This window comes from Rhinoraja longicauda, chromosome 28 (genome assembly GCF_053455715.1).
Source record: "Rhinoraja longicauda isolate Sanriku21f chromosome 28, sRhiLon1.1, whole genome shotgun sequence".
Taxonomy (NCBI): Eukaryota; Metazoa; Chordata; class Chondrichthyes; order Rajiformes; family Arhynchobatidae; genus Rhinoraja; species Rhinoraja longicauda.
In genome coordinates this window covers 31023529-31044823 of record NC_135980.1, presented here as the reverse complement: position 1 = coordinate 31044823, position 21295 = coordinate 31023529, and the positions used below count along the sequence as shown (strand labels likewise).

Below are 21295 nucleotides of genomic sequence, written 5' to 3'. Positions count from 1 at the left end.
GTCAAGGCAAATCAGCGAGCTTCCTGTCAACGTAAGCAGTTATGGCAATCATATTCTCAATATGACAAGGATTTAAAGTCCAGGCATTTGGACAGGTACATGAATAAGAAATAGACGAATGCAGGAAAAAGAACTGCAGATGCTGGTTTAAATTGAAGGTAGACACAAAATGCTGGAGTAATTCAGCGGGTCAGGCAGCATCTTGGGAGAGAGGAAATGGGTAACTTTTCGGGTCGAGACCCTTCTTCAGCTTAGCTGGGTCATCTTAGTCAGCATTGACGAAGTGGGCCGAAGAGCCTGTTTCTATGCTACGTGACTCAATGACTCCAAGGATAAAAGGAGCAGCTTATCTGTAGTTTTTCGTTCGTGACTAAACTTCATGTGCAAGTATCGCCAGTGTGTGCCAACCGACTATTCGGTATTTGAGCCTAATTCTCTCTCGATAAGATATCCACTTTCAAGCACATGAACCGCAATCAACCAGAAGTAAGTTTTAAAAGAGTGAAAATAGGTTAGTGGTCCACATGCCAATTGTGGCATCTCTATTTCTGCCCTGTTTCCATAGTTTATTTCATAAATAGAAAAATATTTGAGATTTGTCTTACTGCTACGCGCACCTGAGCCAGGCTGATTATCACTTTAAAAAGCTGTACTTTGATGTTTCATGGAGATATAAAGATATTATCCCTCTGAGGTCCACAGGTAGTAAATTGTATAATCTAGAATATATCCTTGGAGCTGGAAATAGAAATTCTGGTAAAATTTCAACAAAAATGACTCCAGTCACATGAACGGCTCTCCTAGAATGCGGCAATTTATTAATTTGGGGTCTTTTCTTTATGAGTAAGAGTTGGAACATCTGCAACAGTGAAGCATAATAAACCTCCAATGCCGCTCAGCTGGACTTTCATTGTTCAAACTGCTTGCAAAGGACTCTTCATCAAAGGCAATCAAATGTGAACACTCATCGTTTTCACTCGGCCTCTAGAGGAATACGAAACTCCCACTGCATTGCACCAAGATGCTGCACTGGTGAAATACAACTCCGGGGGTATCACTCACTTCAGAATGTTATTCATGTCAAAATGCTGCTAATAGTGGTAAGATTTAAATCAGAAAATCTTAAAACTAACAGCTCAATGCTGGACTAATACAACTGCTGCATTTCTTTAAAATAATCTTCATCCTACTATTAACATTAGTTTTCAATTTCCGACTCCTTGTCTGCTGTTTTATTTTTATACATTTGGAAGCAAAGGTTTATTGCACTATCTGTAATGTTTATGAGCATTATTTTTTTTAAAAATGCACTCCAAATCCTAAAGTCACATAACAATGGCAGGCTTGTTTCCATGCTGTACCTCAATACTAAACTAATGAGCATTGTTTTGAATATTTGGTAGCATCATGACTTTGGTCTCAAAAACCTAGCTTTCTTTCTTAAAATCTGAAAGTACATTGGTGTACGTTTGTCCACCAAGAGATACGTACATTTTCCACAAAGGAAAAAAAATCCCACTTTCCAAGTTGAGAGATGCCAGAAAAGACAATGATCAAGCACACAAGAAGTGTTTTAATGTTATCAACCCAATCAGGGTCAAGCTGATAACCTATTCTCTGGTAGACTGAAAATGCTGGAGTAATTCAGCGGGTCAGGCAGCATCTCGGGAGAGAAGGAATGGGTGACGTTTCGGGTCGAGACCCTTCTTCAGATTGATGTCAGGGGAGGGGGCGGGACTTTCTCCGGAGTCACATCACAACCACACTATTACTTATGGCACGAGGGAATTACCCTCGCATCAGGTTACAGGACTATCCTTCTTGGCCCCAAAGTGGGACGAGCTGGCCAACCAATAGACAATGCCAGGCATCTTTCCAACTTGGCTGGCTCAAAAACGATAGCATTCTGTCAGAAGTTTGCCAGGTGTTCTACATTTATTCCAAATCTCAATAATTAGGCATGTAAACTCAAGAGTCCTTTCTCTTCCAAGGAAACTTTGGTTCATCTCCCACCCATACAAGTAGGCAAGTGAGAAATAGGTGGTGATCTAACGAATATGCGCAGGTTTCAATGTTTATTTGGTAGATAATAAATGCGTAGAACATTTCTAATATAATTCTATATTAGAATTACTTAATTAACTTAATTCTTGATTAGTACAGTGTCAGGGATAGGCAGGAGAAGACAGGAGAATGGGGTTAGGATGGAGAGATAGATCAGCCATGATAGAATGGTGGAGTAGACTTGATGGGCCAAATGGCCTAATTCCAATCCTATTCCTTATGACCTTGAGCAGCACAACTACCCAGGAAACATGCTGGGCACTGTATTGGTAGATTAAGAGCTACAATATAAATAAATAATGTAAAAAATGCACATGCCAAGCAAAAGATAATGTGATGTCAAAGAGTAGCTCCTCTGGGTCTCGCACCTGGAGACATGCAAACGGTAAGCAGATTTTCTAACTTTAAATTATTGGAATCTTTCACATCAAATTGAAAATGTTCACCTTCTATCCTATTCCCAATAATTCTGGGATACTCAATGACTGAATACACAGTGTGTTTATTCACAAAATGCTGGAGTAACTCAGCAGGTCAGGCAGCATCTGTGGAGAGAAGGAATGGGTGACGTTTCGGTCTGAAGAAGGGTCTTGACCTGATATGTCACCCATTCCTTCTCTCCAGAGATGCTGCCTGTCCCGCTGAGTTACTCCACCATTTTGTGCCTATCTTCGACTGAATACACAGAATGAGTTTCAAATACGACAAGAGTTGACAATGCCACCAACCGTGATAAAGTTTAGGGAACGACTTTCAAATGTAGCTGATGCTTACTTAAGGCTAATGTTAACCTAACTGCAAGCAGAAACGAGGCCTAGCCATCTTTGGCAGGCGTCCTGAAACACTGGCCTTGGATTTATGCAAGACTTCCTGGGAGTGTCTCACTTTGAGGGTTGTTCCTTCGGGTTATAAAGCTTTCTGTGCAATAACACTGCGAAAATACTTTGTGTGCAAATGGAAATATAACTGTACCCTTTAGATCAGATTGCTTTGTGCAGTCTGTTCAACATATTTGGTAGAAACCAGGTAAATTGTTGACGGTCCGTTATACTCACAAAGTATATGTCCGTGACTGGAATCTCCTCTTCATCTTCTTCATCCTCTGCCTCCGCAGAAGCATGGCTGGCCACCTCAGAGATCTGGCTCACAGTGTCCGCTTCCAAAGTAATCGTAGAACTTGTACGCGCAGAAGCTGAAGGAACTTCCCTACAATCAAAGATTTATTCAGGGTTTAGAAGCCGTCCAATATAACAACACCTGTGACTGCTGATGCCCACCTACAATATAATTGATTAATTAACAAAGGTGAATGTTAGTCAGTCTAACCTCAATCAATGTAAAAACACATTATTGATGCGAGTGTACACACTCATTTATTGGAACAGTGTGCCAATATAATCAATAGTTGCAATATATTCATAGGCAATACCAGACACAGTGGGCTCTAGGGATGCCAACTGTCCCGTATTAGCCAGAACATCCCGTATTTTGGGCTAAATTAGTTTGTTCCGTACGGGACCGCCCTTGTCCCATATTAGTAGGGTTGCCAACTTCCTCACTCCCAAATACGGGACAAAGGGTGACGTCACCGCCCCGCGCCCCCTCACCCAGCCAGCGGCCACGTGCTCCCGCTCCACCAATGGCGGCCGCCCGGGCCGGGAGCACCTGGCCGCTGGCTGGGTGAGGTCACGTGGGGCGCGGGGCGGTGACATCACCCTTTATCCCGTATTTGGGAGTGAGGAAGTTGGCAACCCTCGTGGGCTAACACACAAGTGTGCAACTGTACCGAAGGATAGAGGGTGGTGATAGTGGGCTACTATTTAAAAACATAATACTGGGAGCAGAGCAGTAACATATACTGTGGAAAGTATGGTATTTCATGCATTTTGAGTCAGAGAATACAGAAACAAGTCTTTCTACCCACCGTGTCCCCATCAACACCCAACTAGATTAATTCCACTTTATTTCTCACATCCCCATCATGTCTCGCTAGTCTCTTCCATTAATCTCTACTGGAGTGATTTACAGTAGCCAGTTCATCTTCCAACCAACATACCTTTAATATTTGGGAGGGAAAACTTCATCTTTAGACATTTTCTACTTAAAGAAGATGCTTGAATGTACTGCTTTCAAAACTTGGACTTCCATTTACACTCACATTTAAATGTTTTTTAATTCATTAATCCTCCAAGCACTGAATTTACAAAACGTTGAACAAAGTTTACGCAAAAGATACTGGAGGAGCAAGATGAACCACTCCGTCAAAATCGCCTATACTGAAATGTAGTACGCAAAGGAGTGTAACGTCCACCATTTTAGTAGGCAAACCCACCGTTAGCTCTGCCTCTCGTGGTGTAATCAGTGTTTTGGGGAAACAGTATGTGTGATGATACCATAAAAATGCAGAATATATCTCTTCTATCAATTCACAGATTTTTGTTATTTTTCTTTTTAAATGTTTCTGCTATTTTTCTTTTTAAATGTTTCTGTTATTTTTCTTTTTTAGGGTCGAGTGGTCTATCTTGCTCTGCTCTGTTATCTTTGGTTTACGCACAAACAACTGAAAACCCCTTCAGAGCAACTCTCTCAATCCAGTAGTTTAATATTCGGCTCATTATAAGGGAGCGTGCAGACGTGTACGCAGACAGGCATATTGCATCATAATTACTAGGGTTAATCTCCATTGTTCCTGGAAGCAGAGTGTGGTCAGTCACGGAAGGGCATTTTTCAGATGGGAGGTCTATGACGAGTGGGGTGTCTCAGGGATCCATTTTACAAGAATTACGTCTCATGATGCATCGGGTTTGTAGCGTGAATCGAATTAAGAAAGGACAATTACATCCTATTTCTTGCTGTCTGACCCAACCAGAAAGGCTTCTTCACATACAATCCTTGATCGCTTTAGTCTGCTGGTGTCCACAGGCGAAAGGAATCTTTGCATTATTCTTTATCAAATACATACTCGTCCAACTTTCGATCCATACCCATAAAACTTTTAAAATATATTTACCGGGTTCGTTTAGGAAGATGTCGATGATCTTAAGAGATTATTCCGTGTTTGCTCAAAATGGTGAAACTATTTCTACTAATCTTACAGATTGCTATTTTTGTTATGAATGGCACAATGATAAAGAGGTAACACACTCAGATATCCTGACACTAACGTTTTATCTTCCTCTTCTTCTGCTCCTTCCTCTAAAGTATTTTCAGTCTCGCTGTAGGACTTGGCTTCCAGTTCGACAGTGACCTGCTGCAAGTTTGCTTCCACTACCGACTCATCATAGCACCTAGGGGCAGACGGATCACTTCAAAACATAGAAATATGCTGTTATGAAGATTATAATGGCACAAACGCGCAAATATCGATAAAAGACCATGGTTAATTAATATGTACTCTTGCATCAACTCAATTGGTAGCGAGCTCGACGAATGCTCTGAATGTCAAATCTTTGCCTCCTGGGTACTGGGTTGTCGAAAGCAATTTGGAATCTTTTTCTCAAAACTAACCAACAACCCATGCTGAAAAGTAAATGTGTGGAACATTGTCCATTGAATCTGTACAAGGATCCCGACCCAAACGTCACCTAACCCCCCTTTCACAACGGGTTCGTTCATTAACCTCATGAGTAAACATTAGGTTTGTTCAGCCACTCTCAAAGCAGAGAGAACATATTTCACACACACAGTCATATATCACGACAGCAATTATGAAACAGAAAATATTGGAAATACCACAAAGGTTGCTTGATCTGAGTGAGAGAAACAGAATTTCAGGTTAATAACCTTTGTTGAGAACTGGAAAAATAACACATTTTGTTGCAGAAAATGGGAATGTGGGGTAGGAAGATCTGTGATTGAGATAGAGGGCAGAAGTAATTAATGACATGAACAAAGAGCAAGTGAAAGAATGTGATAATTGAAGATGTCAAGCTGAACAAAAAAGTTAGAATAAAGAAAGTGCAAATGCATAAAATCTTTTGTATAGATCTGAAATGTCACGTGCATAAGGATGCCAAATTTCATTCCCTTCAGTGAACCAAGGTGGCTTTTACTGACAATCCAATTCTATTACTGATACATTTTAATTCTCGATTTATTTAACAAAGCTAAGGAATCTTAAATCATATCGTCCACATTAACACTTATCCCTGGACAAATAGTCAAGTAATTTTACCACCGCGCTATTGTTACTATTTAAGTAGATCTCAGAGTGTTTATGTTGTACTCAACTAAACACTGACACTGACTAATTTGGCACAGCTGCTCACTCAAATTTCCAGCTACACAACGCCCAGACATGACCAGAAATCAGCAATTTAAGATTATTTTTTAATTGCAATATGACTTGTAGAAAGAAAATGAGCAAGTTTCGTTCTCACCCAATATCCTGCACTGATGAAAGTGTAGTTTTCCTAAACAAATTTAAAAAAAGAACAATAACTATAATGAATCAGCTTTTGATAAACAATAAAAATAATAATTGCTAAGGATGCGAAAAAGGGTACAAAATAAACGTGCAAAGCTCGTTTTTACTGAGGATCTGACAGTACATAATAATGTTATATCTTGACAGAACGCATCATTATACATCCTAAGTGTCTTCAATTCACATCTTCAGTGAGGTTTTAACATTGCTGAAGTGAAAAACAAATGGGGCAAGAGATATAATTATTTTAATGGTGGTGGGAAAGTGGAAAGATGGTAATTCAACCTTGATAAAAGATTTAAACTAATAAGGTAAAATTGCTACTGTTATGTTCATCCTTGATTTCTTTTCAAAACCACTCCATCTCCATAAAACCTCACTCTTAAAAAAAATCATGATCATATCTAATTAGCTTGATCAAAATTTTATTTGGTAATGCTTTTGTGAAGACTGGGATCAGCAAAGTGCTGATGCACTTCAATCTGCTGACAATCCAAACTGGTTTTTAATATGAGACACAAAGGAAACTTGTTGATACAATAAAAATCATTTCCCAGTAAGGAGTGGAAGTTAGGGAAGCATATCTGAAGCTAACCTCACGACTTATCCTAGCAGCCACTGCCTTAGCCACTGCTCCCTCAACCTCACAGGGCTGCTCAGCGTGCAGGACCACACAAGATTCTTGATGGTCTTGATGTCACCCTGAACATAGGATCCCCCCAGGGCTGCGTCCTTAGCCCCCTACTGTACTCCCTGTACACACATGACTGTGGGGCCAGGTTCAGCTCAAACTCCATCATCAAGTTTGCTGATGACACTGTGGTGGTGGGCCGGATCTCCAACAACGATGAGAAGGCCTACCGGGAGGAGGTGGCTGATCTGGCACTCTGGTGTCAGGACAATAGCCTCCTCTTAAATGTGACTAAAACAAAGGAGCTGATTGTGGACTTCAGAAGGGCTAAACATCCAAGGACGTACACGCCACTGGAGATAAATGGGTCGATTGTGGACAGGGTGAGCAGTTTTAAATATTTGGGAGTCCGCATCGCAGAGGATCTGACGTGGGCAACGCACATTGCCGCACTGGTGGGTAAGGCTAAGCAGCGCCTTTACCACCTTAGACAACTGAGGAAATTCAGAGTGTCTCTGAAGATCCTTCATTGCTTCTACTCTGGGGCTGTAGAGAGCATCCTGTCCGGCAACATTACAGTCTGGTTTGGGAACAGCTCTGCCCAGGACAGGATGGCCCTGCAGAGAGTAGTGCGTTCGGCAGAACGCACCATGGGAACTACACTCATCCCCCTGCAGGACCTATACATCAGGAGGTGCAGATCCAGAGCAAGTAAGATCATGAGGGACCCCTGCCACCCCAGTAACGGACTGTTCCAGATGCTACGATCAGGCAAATGCCTCCGCTGTCACGCTGTGAAAACGGAGAGGATGAGACGGAGCTTCTTCCCACAGGCCATCAGGACTGTCAACTTTTATAACCCCAGAGACTAAATTTTTGTCGACACTAATAGTAACTTATTAACTTTATTTATATGCTGTAACTGTAATTCTTTTTGTGCACAACCCACAGGCATTGCCACTTTCATTTCACTGCACATCGTGTATGTGTATGTGACAAATAAATTTGACTTGACTTGACTTGATGGAGTGGTGCTGAGAGACGAGTGGCCAGTGGAGGCAAAGAGGGTGCACACAGGACCCCAAACCCTCACACAGATGCAGTATCCTCTCAGGGACTCTAACTGTCCACTGCCGTGAAGTCCAACTGTTACAGACCAGTCTTCTCCACATCTCAGGCAGCTTATTTGGATGACATGAACAAGTGTATGTGTGTGCACGTGTGTGTGCAGATGGATAGACACGCTGTTTGTGGGGTGGGAGGGGTATCTTACCAAGAAGTGAATGGGCCAAGGATGGTGGGATGGATGAGGAGGAAACGAGAGGGGGGCTTGGAAGAATGCCATGGCAGTTATTAAAAAAAAGTGAGGGATCGGCAAATTAACATGAAGAAAAACAGCAAATTAAAATTTTCTTTAGTTTTCACTCAACTGAAACCATTTCCTAGTAATATGAAGCATGAAACAAAAAACAATTTGATCCTCTCTTACTCTAACTCAGAAATCATGGAGATTTCTGTATGTATGTTCATAAATTAAAGAGCTGGACTGTGTATCTATGACTAATAAAAAATATTCAGATTCAGTTACACATGCGACAAAAACAGAGAGAATTAACAACATTTCAGCTTCTGTCATGAATCTGGGAAGATATTCAGAGCAGGCAAATTCTACAACAAATCCTCGCTTGAGTTATACAGTTTGTCACATTATTGTTATAAAATAGCAATACAAGGTAAGCTTTATGGATCGAGGGAAAAGCTGTGTTTCTCTTCTCTGCTGCAGAGCTTGATTTGCTAGAATATGGTTCCACAGATTACTCAATTTACAGACCATAACACTGTGCTAATTAACCAAGGGCAATAATCACAAATGAGCTCAATGTGGACCTCAAACAACTTTCCATCAAAATACTTTCCACCAGAAACCTCTGAATAAGAATCCTTGCATCATATGAAGCAACTAAACTGGGCTGTGTATTTTCTACGTATTCTAACCTTTATCTAATACAAGAACCAATTGGTGTCCTTTATTGAACACCTACTTGACTTATTAATGCACCACTATTTACTCTGACAGCGATTTCTCATCGTTAGTCACAAAACTAAATAGGGAACGGTGAATAATGCAAAGATCCTTTCATCCCTTCACCAATTTCTATTCTGATCCACATCAAGGGTACTTATTTTTGGTTTAGGTATATATGCCCCAAATGTGGCACACTGAATTTATAGCCCCATAGCGGGGCTGGAAACTGGGCGTGTCCTGAGCTAATTCTGCTGCCACCATCATCTATTGTACAAGTGACGGCTCCCACTGACTGTCGCTGGAAGCTTGCGCCCTTTTCAGGAAGGACGATGACAGTGATGTAACATTTGAAACATGGATGATGGACACGAAAGAAGACTGAATTTATCACATGTAATTTACCACTTTATCCTATACTCTTAAACATGCAGTGCTTTTTTGCCCTCTGCACTCATAACAATTGCACATATTATCTTATAAACTTCAAAATTACTGAACAATAATCTTACACCAATATTAAGTAATTTATTATGATATAAATAACAACAGTCACCCAACATCACTCATTGCAGGACTAGCATCTAAGGGGACTGACTGCCATTTGCACTGATAACCACTTGTACATTACATGAGTCTGAACAATTGAGAGTAACAATATTATTGTTCAGAACTCTCTGAAGGTTTATGAGCAGTGCTGAGAATTCTCAGCCAGATTCAATCGCCCCATCTCATCCAGAGACATCGATGTGCTTTGCTCTTTTGTTCACCAGTAATGTGCCTGGAAAGTTGCTCTCCGACACTCAAGAAACTCACATCCTCTGCATAAATACATTGATCTCATCTGTGGACTTTCCCAATCAAACATTTTAATAGCAGTTTCTACTGGTGATTTTTCAAGTCATTATGTACACACGCAAACACTCACACGCACACGCATACGCACATGCACACAGACACTCGCACGCACACGCGCACACTCGCACAGTTCCCATCATGTTTTATCTGCTGAAGGCAGCAAATAAGTCATAAAAACCTACAGCCATTTCCAATCTGGTCACAGCAAAAAATAACACAATTGGCCTGAAGACAGTTGATCTCTTATCTTTCAGGATATTGGGCAAGAATGGAAGAAACACTGAACCTTAAATGTGGTAATTATTAAAATGTTCTAATGCTTGTCCGAAGTATATGATTAAGACTCAGGAGAGCACAGAGAACCAGAAATATTGAATAACAAAGGATAAAAAGAAGCTGCTTCTTACCTGAAACGATGATGCTGCTCTGTGCTTTCGGACGCGGACTGCTCGGTTATTGACAAAGATGTTGTTGATGACAGCGTTGTTGCTATTGAAGCTGTTGTTGCTTCTTCAAATGAAGGCGGAGTGCAAGGTAGAAGATCAGGTCGGCCTAATAACCCTAAACACATTTGAGAGAGTATAAAAACTAAGAACGGAAGGTAGATATGCTCTTCAACATGAAGCTTTTTTTTTAAACCAAAGTGAAATATTAGTCAACATAATACCTTGGCACTCATTTATACTTGGCTATTCTTCATATATTGTAAAGAATAATCAACACAAGTATGCAAAGAGTCACCACATAAAGGGCACCGACAGTTCCAAAGGTATTCAATATAGTCCCGATAGTCCCTCTTCCTTTTCCCTGAACAATGCTTCATGCTTTCTCACTCAAGGTGATTAAAGAGATGGGGTACGTGGTTTACAATATTTTTAAAATATGTAACATCTTACTAGGATCTGGGATAGTTACTGTAAATTGGAATAACTATTGTATATTTCCAGATTTATAAAATAATCGTCAGTCCAGGGATCTACAAAAACTTGGTCTAATACCACAATATACAGCTATGGATAAATCTACCAATTACATGCTCATCATTCTTACCCAGACCCACCCGAGTACCACCATCCACCCACCAAGACCAGGGTCCCAATGCTGAGACAAACAGCAACCTTTGCACAGGTACACTGCACCTTACTTCGAAAACCTAGACTTTGTGTAATCAGTGGGAAGCAGCTACAATGTGTTAAGTATTGCTTGCAATTTATACAAACCAAAATTTTTTTTGTGCAATTAATGTACATCTGCTTACAGCAATGCCAAAGCAACAGCTCTTTAACGTCCTCAAATTATCCAATCTTGGTGAGAATGAAGCTGAAAGAAAACTCTATTTTTCAAGTATATTTACACGCTGGGAAAAGTGGCAAACATGGACTGACATTGATAAGTACAGTGTTATGCAGTTGTACAAAAACAAATCATTGTATTTCCCTCCATCATAACAGAAATCAGATGAAAGAGTGTCACTGATGTTGGTGTCACAGTTCCTCACTACCTGCAGGCTCTTGGCCAATATCAAAGAAAAAAAACAACATTTACATCAGAATTCATTCTAAAACTAAAAACACATCAACTTGGACTTGCATAATACTGGTAATAATACTGCATTTAAATTACTGCCCTTAACTCAACAGGTGGAAAGGGCTTTGAAAAGGATTCCTCAGGTTTAAAGAATGATTCCAGCTTGAAGAAGTTTCTTTCCAAACACAGGCTTAAGACAATTTACGTAGGTCCATTCACTTTGAATGTGAAATCAGTATTTGGTAAAATATTTAAAAGAATGATGGTGACAATGATGGATTATCTTCATTTGATATATTAAATAATATCACAGAGTGATATTTAAATTACAAAATTCAGGGCCAGATTAAATATTAATGGGTTCTTTCACCAAAGGACAATGAAGTGGTGGAACAAATCATCAGCTCGTGCTATTGAGCGCTGTGCATCTGAATTTGTGGCTCCAGGCTGATAAAGAGATCATGTGTTAGTGAAGAGAGAAATGCAAGTCTGAGCAACATAATCTGTTGGAATAGTTTCAAGTCACTAAGGAGCTCTGGAGACCCTCCAGAGATTCCCCTGCTCCCAACTCCCAAGGGCAGCAAGGTGGTGCAGCAGTAGAGTTGCTGTCTTACATCGCCAGAGACCCGGGGTCAATCCTAACTATGGGTACTGTCTGTACAGAGTTTGTACTTTCTCTCCGTGACCTGCGTGGGTTTCTCCGGGAGCTCCAGGATCCAGGAGTGCAGGTGCATGGTTTCTTGAAGGTGGAGTCGCAGGTAGATAGGGTGGTCAAAAAGGCGTTTGGCACATTGGCCTTCATCAGTCAGAGTATTGAGTATAGAAGGTGGGAGGTCATGTTGCAGTTGTATAAGGCGTTGGTGAGGCCACATTTAGAGTATTGCATTCAGTTCTGGGCACCACGTTATAGGAAAGATGTTGTCAAGCTGGAAAGGGTACAGAGAAGATTTACAAGGATGCTGCCAGGGCTAGAGGGTGTGAGCTATAGGGAGAGGTTGAGCAGGCTGGGACTCTATTCCTTGGAGCGCAGGAGCACGAGGGGTGATCTTATTGCGGTGTATAAAAATCATGAGGAATAGATCGGGTAGATGCACAGAGTCTTTTGCCCAGAGTAGGTGAATCGAGGACCAGAGGACATAGGTTTACGGTGAAGGGGAAAAGATTTAACAGGAATCTGAGGGGTAACTTTTTCACACAAAGGGTGGTGGGTGTATGGCTTTGTATTTTTAAAACACATCCAGTGGTTTGTATCGCTATTCTAAAAGCAAAGTACTGTAGATGATGAGAAATATGAACATAAAACTGCAAATACTCAGGTGGTCAGAAGATAGGGGGAAAAAAACATTCTGATGAAAGCCCACAGTGGCAAATTTATTCAGTTTCTCTGCCACTCTGCTGAGTATTTCCATTACACAATTTTTATTATACGTCCATTTGGATAAAGATAATCTTGTGGCGGATCGGGCCACTCCTTGGGTCAGCCCCCTCGTTACGTGACGGACAGGGAGAGGGGTTAAAAGCCAGACCAAGGGAAGGCGTATCTATTCCCTAAGAGAACTACGCTGTGGGCAGGAGCTCACAGCCTAATAAAGAATCTCACAAAACACTGCCTGGCGTCTTGCCTTTCTCTGGCCTCCGCCAGGCCACTACATTGGTGACCTCGACGGACATCACACGTCGTGATGTCAAACAATAATGGACAACCCGGTCCTGCCGCCCTCGTGCAACCCGGTCCTGCCGCCCTCGGTCCTGCCGACCTCGAGGCCGTCGCCCTCAAACTCCCGACCCTGTGGACCGAAGAGCCTGAGGTCTGGTTTCAGCAGGCAGAGGCACAATTTGCTGTGCGAGGGGTAACCGTCGACTTGACGAAGTACTTCTATGTCGTCGGCGCCCTGGACCAGGCGACAGCAAGGCGAGTAAAGCCTTATCTAAATGACCCCACCGCGGATGACAAATATAAGGGCCTTAAAGAACTCCTTATCAGGAGGTTCGGCCTCAGCGACGCCGAGAGGGCAACTCGCGTTATGAGCCAGGGGGGGCTCGGGGACCGACGGCCGTCGGCCCTTCTGGAGGACATGCTCGCCTTTATGGGCAACCACCCGCCCTGTTTCTTATTTAAGCAGGCCTACCTGCGGCAGCTCCCGGTTGACCTCCGTTCTCAGCTCGCTGAGGATCCCTTCACCGACACGCAGCGGCTGGGCGAGCGCGCTGATCAAATCTGGATGTCCCGTCGGGAGGACCTGGAAGCCCAAGCCGTCTTTTCCGCGGCGTCGGGAGGCCAACAGCAAGCTGGGGCCGCCGTCGACCCCGTTTCAGGACGACCCCCGCGGCGAAATCCGGCCGCCATCGGGCATCCCGGTGCCGGCACGTCCTTCTCGCACGGCCCGCCGACAATTCAGCCAGACGCCACCAGAGGTCGCTGGTGGTCGGCCCAAGCAGCACCACCTCCAATACCGCTGGAGACCACCGGAGGTCGCTGGTGGACATCCCAGTCTGCACCACCACCGGACACCAGCAAAAGTGGCTGGTGCTATTATCACCGTCGTTGGGGACCAAACGCAAAGCAATGTCGCCTACCCTGTGCCTTTCCGGGAAACGCAAGGGCCGGCCGTCAGTGATCCCTTCGGCGGCCGGCCAGATCCATCGTGTGTTCGCCCGGGATCGCCGCACCGGGGGTCGGTTCCTCGTCGACACTGGAGCAGAGGTGAGCGTCCTACCTCCTTCCACCGCCGATATCAATACGGGCAAAAGCGGCCCCCTCCTCACTGCGGCGAACGGTAGCCCCATCAACACTTACGGGGTCTGCCAGCTCGCCCTTAACTTCGGCGACAGCTGGTTCACGTGGCGGTTCATCATCGCCGATGTTTCCCAGCCGCTGCTGGGCGCCGACTTCCTGCGGGCGCATTCCATGCTCGTGGATGTCAGGCGGCAGCGCCTGGTGCACTCCAGCACGATGAGGCCGGTCTCCCCCAACGTTGGACACCTGTCGTCCGTGGAAGCGACGTACGCGCGCATCCTGGCGGACTTCCCGGACATTGTGGAAACCCACTTCTCCTCCTCCGCTCCCAAGCACGGGGTGCAACATCACATCCCCACCACCGGCCCACCCGTGCACGCCCGAGCGCGGCGTCTCGCTCCAGACAAGCTCCGTCTAGCTCGAGAGGAGTTTCGTCAAATGGAGTCAATGGGCATCGTGCGCCCCTCCGATAGCCCGTGGGCGTCACCACTCCACTTGGTCCCCAAGGCGGACGGGGGTTGGCGACCGTGCGGGGACTATCGGCGCTTAAATGACGCGACCGTTCCCGACAGGTACCCGGTTCCGCACATCCAGGACTTTAATGCCCACCTGGCCGGAGCTTCCGTGTTCTCCAAGGTGGACCTTGTGCGTGGATATAATCAAATCCCGGTCCACCCCGATGACATCCCCAAGACTGCCATCATCACCCCGTTCGGCCTATTCGAGTTCCTACGGATGCCGTTCGGGTTGAAGAACGCCGCACAGGCCTTCCAACGGCTTATGGACTGTGTGTGCCGTGGCCTGGAATTCGTCTTTGTGTATTTGGACGACGTACTCGTGGCCAGCCGCTCGAAGCAGGAGCACTGCACCCACCTCCGCCAGCTGTGTAAACGCCTCAGCGAGTACGGTTTGTCCATCAACACTTCCAAGTGCCGTTTTGGGGTGACGGCCATCGATTTCCTCGGCCATCGGGTGACCCCACAAGGGGTGGTACCTCTTCCGGACAGGGTCGAAGCTGTCCGCCGTTTCCCCCGACCGACCACTGTCAAGGGCCTGCAGGAATTCGCTGGGATGGTCTCGTTCTATCACCGCTTCCTGCCGTCGGTGGCCAGAACTATGCGCCCACTCTTCCACCTCATGGCTGGTCGCCGCAAGGAGCTCGAGTGGGACGACGAAGCAGGAGCGGCCTTTGAGCAGGCTAAGGAGGCCCTAGCCAGGGCCACGATGCTCGTCCATCCTAAGGAGGATGCCCCAACCGCCCTGACCGTGGACGCTTCTGAGGTGGCGGTCGGTGCGGTGCTAGAGCAGCACATCGACGGGTGTTGGCGGCCACTCGCCTTCTTTAACAGGCACCTCAGCGGAGCCCAACGGCATTACAGCGCGTTCGACCGGGAGCTCCTTGCCCTCTAACTCGCGGTACGCCACTTTCGGTACTTCCTAGAGGGGAGACCCTTCACCGCGTTCACCGACCATAAGCCACTCACCTTTGCGTTCGCAAAGGTTTCCGATCCGTGGTCTGCGCGGCAACAGAGACAATTGGCTTATGTGTCGGAATACACCACCTCGATTCGGTTCGTGGAGGGAAAAAACAACAGGGTGGCCGACGCCCTGTCTAGACCCGCGATCCACGCCGTCCTACAAATGGCCGGGGGGATCGACTATTCCGCCCTAGCAGCCGCACAGCTGGGGGACGAGGAGATGGCCGCCTATCGTACAGCCGTGTCCGGCCTGCAGCTGGAGGACATTGTCTGTGGCCCCGGGGATACAACACTGTTGTGCGACACCTCCACTGGCCTGCCTCGGCCCATCGTCCCTGTCGTCTGGCGTCGCAGGGTATTCGAGGTGCTCCACGGGCTGTCTCACCCCTCCATTCGGGCGACGGTGGCCCTTGTATCCTCCCGTTTCATGTGGCACGGGCTGCGTAAGCAGGTCGCACACTGGGCACGCACCTGCATCCCGTGCCAAACTTCAAACATCCAGCGACACGTGCGTGCGCCTCTGCAAGAGTTTCGTGTCCCTCGGCAGCGCTTCGACCACATTCATGTGGACATCGTGGGGCCCCTGCCGCCGTCCCGGGGCATGACCCACCTCTTCACGGTGGTAGATCGCTTCACGCGGTAGCCGGAGGCCATTCCGCTGGCAGACACCTCGACGGCCACCTGCGCGCGGGCCTTGGCGGCGCACTGGATCGCCCGGTTCGGGGTGCCACTGGACATTACATCCGACCGGGGGCCACAGTTCACTCTTGGGTGTCAGCCTACACCACACTACGGCGTACCATCCACAGTCGAACGGGTTGGTGGAACGCTTTCACCGCCAGCTGAAAGCTGCCCTGAAGGCTCGGCTCACGGGCCCAGACTGGGTGGACGCCCTGCCGTGGGTGTTGCTGGGGATCCGCACCGCACCCAAGGAGGACTTGGCCTCCTCCTCCGCCGAGTTGGTGTACGGGGCCCCCTTGACGGTTCCCGGGGAGTTCATCCCACCAGCCCAGGGTCGAGTGGAGCAGCCGTCTGACGCCCTGCAACGTCTTCGGCAGACGGTGGGCAGGCTGGCACCTGTGCCCACGTCACGTCATGGGACATTCCAGCCACACGTCCCTGCCGCTCTGGAGGACTGCCAGTTTGTATTCCTGCGCAGGGACGCACACCGATCACTTCTCCAGCGGCCGTACGAGGGCCCCTTCCGGGTCCTGCAACACGGCTCGGCCACATTCGTTCTGGACATGGGGGGCCGCAGAGAGACTGTTTCGGTCGCACGGCTGAAGCCGGCACACGTGGACATTGATCGGCCGGTGCTGGTTGCGCAGCCCCGCCCGCGCGGTCGCCCCCCGTCCAAGCTACCCCCTACGGTCTCTGTTTCGACCCCTCCACCTGTCGGTCAGCCGCCGGTCCCTGCGCCGGTCATGGTGCGCACCCGGGCTGGTCGCCTCGTGCGCCCTCCTGTCCGTTTTGTACCTCCGGTTCTTGGGGGGGGTCCTGTGGCGGATCGGGCCACTCCTTGGGTCAGCCCCCTCGTTACGTGACGGACAGGGAGAGGGGTTAAAAGCCAGACCAAGGGAAGGCGTATCTATTCCCTAAGAGAACTACGCTGTGGGCAGGAGCTCACAGCCTAATAAAGAATCTCACAAAACACTGCCTGGCGTCTTGCCTTTCTCTGGCCTCCGCCAGGCCACTACAATCTGGTCATTATTCTTCTTCAGCAATCAGTGGACTGCAGTGTTCCCTGCCTAAACCTTTTGCATGCTTGCATCAAACATATTAATATCATGAGATGCCCGTACTTGAATTATGTATTCTTCCTTAGGCACTTAAGTCAAAATATTTTGGAGCTCCTTGTATCAAAATAAACTGACGCATCCGAGACTAAAACCGAGATACATCAAAGAAAAACGTTTAATTCTCTCCACAATCAGTTTTCTTGGAAAGATAAAGAAACATTGCCAATTGTGAAAGAAGAGGGACACATGGACATGATTACCGTCGTCTTCAAGAGTTGGGAAGCTCCTGGCTCCTCGGAGGTCACCCCGCTTATCCTCGTCTTCTGTGGGAATCTGACTGGCTGAGAAGGCTTGACCTGGACCGACATATTTCGGAACAGGCAGAGAGGCTCGTCCTTTCTTAGATGGGGATGACTTCAGTGCTGTGTGTGACAGGATTAAATTGAAGTACTAAATTAACAATTTATTCATATTTTCCATTAACATTCATCTCAAATAACATTAAAGCCGAAAAGGAAAAAAACAGCAGAAATACTGTGCAATAAACACTCGTAATAACAGACTCTCATGTAGCAGATTGCGGTCATAGTGGACCTAGGCTCCCAACGCACCGCCCTGCCCTGTACCCCCCCCCCCCCCCCCACCCCTTCCTAATGTCACCCAACGAGCTGGTGCCACGTGATGGGAGCGAAGAGAGCAAGCAGCAAGAAGGTGGCTTAGGTAGTATACGAAAATAACTGCAGATGCTGGTACAAATCGATTTATTCACAAAATGCTGGAGTAACTCAGCAGGTCAGGCAGCATCTCGGGAGAGAAGGAATGGGTGACGTTTCGGGTCAACACCCTTCTTCAGACTGATGTCAGGGGGGCGGGACAAAGGAAGGATATAGGTGGAGACAGGAAGATAAGAGGGAGATCTGGGAAGGAGGAGGGGAAGGGAGGGACAGAGGAACTATCTAAAGTTGGAGAAGTCGATGTTCATACCACTGGGCTGCAAACTGCCCAGGCGAAATATGAGGTGCTGTTCCTCCAATTTCCGGTAGGCCTCACTATGGCACTGGAGGAGGCCCATGACAGAAAGGTCAGACTGGGAATGGGAGAGGGAGTTGAAGTCCTCGGCCACCAGGAGATCAGTTTGGTTAATGCGGACCGAGCGCAGGTGTTCGGCGAAGCGATCGCCGAGCCTGTGCTTGGTTTCGCCGATGTAAATAAGTTGACATCTAGAGCAGCGGATGCAATAGATGAGGTTGGAGGAGGTGCAGGTGAACCTTTGTCTCACCTGGAAAGACAGTTTGGGTCCTTGGATGGAGTTGAGGGGGGAGGTAAAGGGACAGGTGTTGTATTTCGTGCGGTTGCAGGGGAAAGTGCCCGGGGTGGTTTGGGTAGGAAGGGACGGGTGGACCAGGGAGTTACGGAGGGAACGGTCTCTGCGGAACGCAGAGAGGGGAGGGGATGGCAAGATATGGCCAGTGGTGGGGTCCCGTTGTAGGTGACGGAAATGTTGGTGGATGATATGTTGGATCCGCTGGCTGGTGGGGTGGAAGGTGAGAACGAGGTGGATTCTGTCCTTGTTGCGAGTGGGGGGAGGGGGAGCAAGAGTGGAGCTGCGGGATGTAGAAGAGACCCTAGTGAGAGCCTCATCTATAATGGAGGAGGGGAAGCCCCGTTTCCTGAAGAAAGAGGACATCTCGGAAGCCCTAGTGTGAAATACTTCATCCCGGGCGTAGATGGAGGAATTGGGAGTATGGGATAGACTTTTTACAGGGGACCGGGTGGGAAGAAGTGTAGTCCAGATAGCTGTGTGAGTAAGTGGGTTTATAAGGTGGCTTAGGTACCTAAGGTGGCTTAGGTACTGGGCCAGTGTCCGGCGCAATGCGTATGGAGACAGGGGTTCTCAAGCCTGGGAATTCAGACATATTTATCCCCTCCCCCCCATACCACATTTCTTCTCTCCTGGCCTCTAGTTAAACTTTCCACCTATCACACAGTTGCAGTGGACAGTCGGCACTAATGGACACTGTCCTCCCCTCCGTAGTCCATTATTGCAAGGGTTTACTGTACTGGTTTCAATGAACCCAAGGCTAACAGAAGGTAGACTCAAAATGCTGGAGTAACTCAGCGGGTCAGGCAGCATCTCTGGAGAGAAGGAATGGGTGACGTTTCGGGTCGAGTCTCGACCCAAAACGTCACCCATTCCTTCTCTCCAGAGATGCTGCCTGACCCGCTGAGTTACTCCAGCATTTTGTGTCTACCTTCGATTTAAACAGTATCTCTCCAACCCAAGGCTAAAGATTGGATGCTATACTGTCCTGTGAATGGATGACAAATTATCATCTGACTGGTTTGTTGCAGAACTGCTGTTCCAACAGACTGCGTGGGGACTGACATCGGATTTTATTCCATGTATCTAACTGCAGCCCTTGTGAGACAAAACAGCCTCCAAAAAAAGACATGATCCTTACTTACATGAAAACTTTCTGAAGACAGTGTTGCTCATAAATTTATAAAATCTTTCAGCATAGAAGCTCGGCCTATGCACTGACACAGTGTCCTGTAAATGTATCAAGGGAAAAACATTTTTTTTAAATTCAGCTTGCAATGAAATAGCTTCAGCAAATTTAAGAGAGCCAAAATTATCATGCGGTTCAATGCAATCAAATATTTCTTTATTGCGAGGCATCAAGACACAAGTGCTGAACAATTTGAATCTTTTTGAAGTTGTGGTAGGTACACATGGGGCAGATTAATGAAGCTTGCCTGACTAAAGACCTCCTAGATTAATGAAACCAATTAAAAATTCTGAAAAAAAAGTATTTCTAAAATTAGTTCAGTTTCAGCTGACTTTAGGCAGGGCAGTAGTTGACCTCAATACACCAGAGCACGGAGAGATTCCTGCAATTGATCTTAATGAAAGCAGGCAAGTTTGTGCCATCAATTTAATATAGGTGCAGACTCTTTATTGAGAAATAACCTGATCATTGTCACTGCCTCGGATCCACAGGCCTCTAGAGAAGTACTGAAAAGTATCACACTGTGCCCTGGGAGAAAGGGATACAAAGCTGAAAGGGTAATGAAAAAAACCAGGTATAACAGGAGTCTGATTATACGATGTCACTGCATTAATAACACAAAACAAACCAAGTTAAATGCTGATACAAGAGTCCTGATGCAGGATCTCAGCCAGAAACTTTGACCAGCCCACTGCCTCCACAACATGCTGCCCGTCTCACCGAGTTCCTCCAGCAGATGTGTTTTTCTGAAGTCAAATGCTGAATTCTACAACGTAGAATTATTTAACACGGTTTCTACTCACAAGTACAGAGGCAATTCAAGGCAGCAGCCCACCTTTAAGGTCAACTAGGGATGGCCATTAAATGCTGGCCTTGCCAGTGTTGCCCAAAACTTATGAAAGAGCTAAAGATGACCTACCAAGATGTTAATGCACTTTACGCATTCTGGAAGAACTTAACTGGTATACTGTTGTAAGGTTCAGATATTTCCAAACGACAAAAAACTAATATTCAATATTGCATTCTGTACAGTTAGAATGATATTGTTCTGCTCAAGTTAACAGTAATTATAGAAGTACGAGTTAAATGGAACCATAGAACTTTGCCCAATTCTAATACAGTCGGTGTAAAGGAAAGGCTTTTCCTTCATCTTCTATTTCATTTTTCGGTGAGAGCCCTGATATAGGTACCTGCTTCACATTTCTTTATTAGGATAAATCAACATTTATTGTTAATACATAAACCTTTACACTGATGTTCAGTCGACATCGTGGAGCTTGTCTACAAAACAAAGTTACTTTA

At 46.3% G+C, this 21295-nt stretch overlaps 1 protein-coding gene across 5 annotated transcripts in view; it reads right to left on the bottom strand.

Moving 5' to 3' along the window:
* LOC144607393 (phosphatidylinositol 4-phosphate 5-kinase type-1 gamma-like) overlaps positions 1-21295 on the bottom strand; it is a 187915-nt gene that overhangs the window by 120923 nt on the left and 45697 nt on the right. For 4 of the 5 annotated variants that reach the window (XM_078424218.1, XM_078424217.1, XM_078424220.1 and 1 more), the window contains exons 11-16: positions 19950-20034; positions 17744-17905; positions 10410-10563; positions 6444-6476; positions 5229-5351; positions 3120-3270 (exon numbers count right to left, since the gene is read on the bottom strand). In XM_078424218.1, the coding sequence (XP_078280344.1) occupies positions 3120-3270; positions 5229-5351; positions 6444-6476; positions 10410-10563; positions 17744-17905; positions 19950-20034 (708 nt within the window). The remainder of the gene's footprint in view (positions 1-3119; positions 3271-5228; positions 5352-6443; positions 6477-10409; positions 10564-17743; positions 17906-19949; positions 20035-21295) is intronic. The other variant, XM_078424219.1, reaches the window with a different exon arrangement.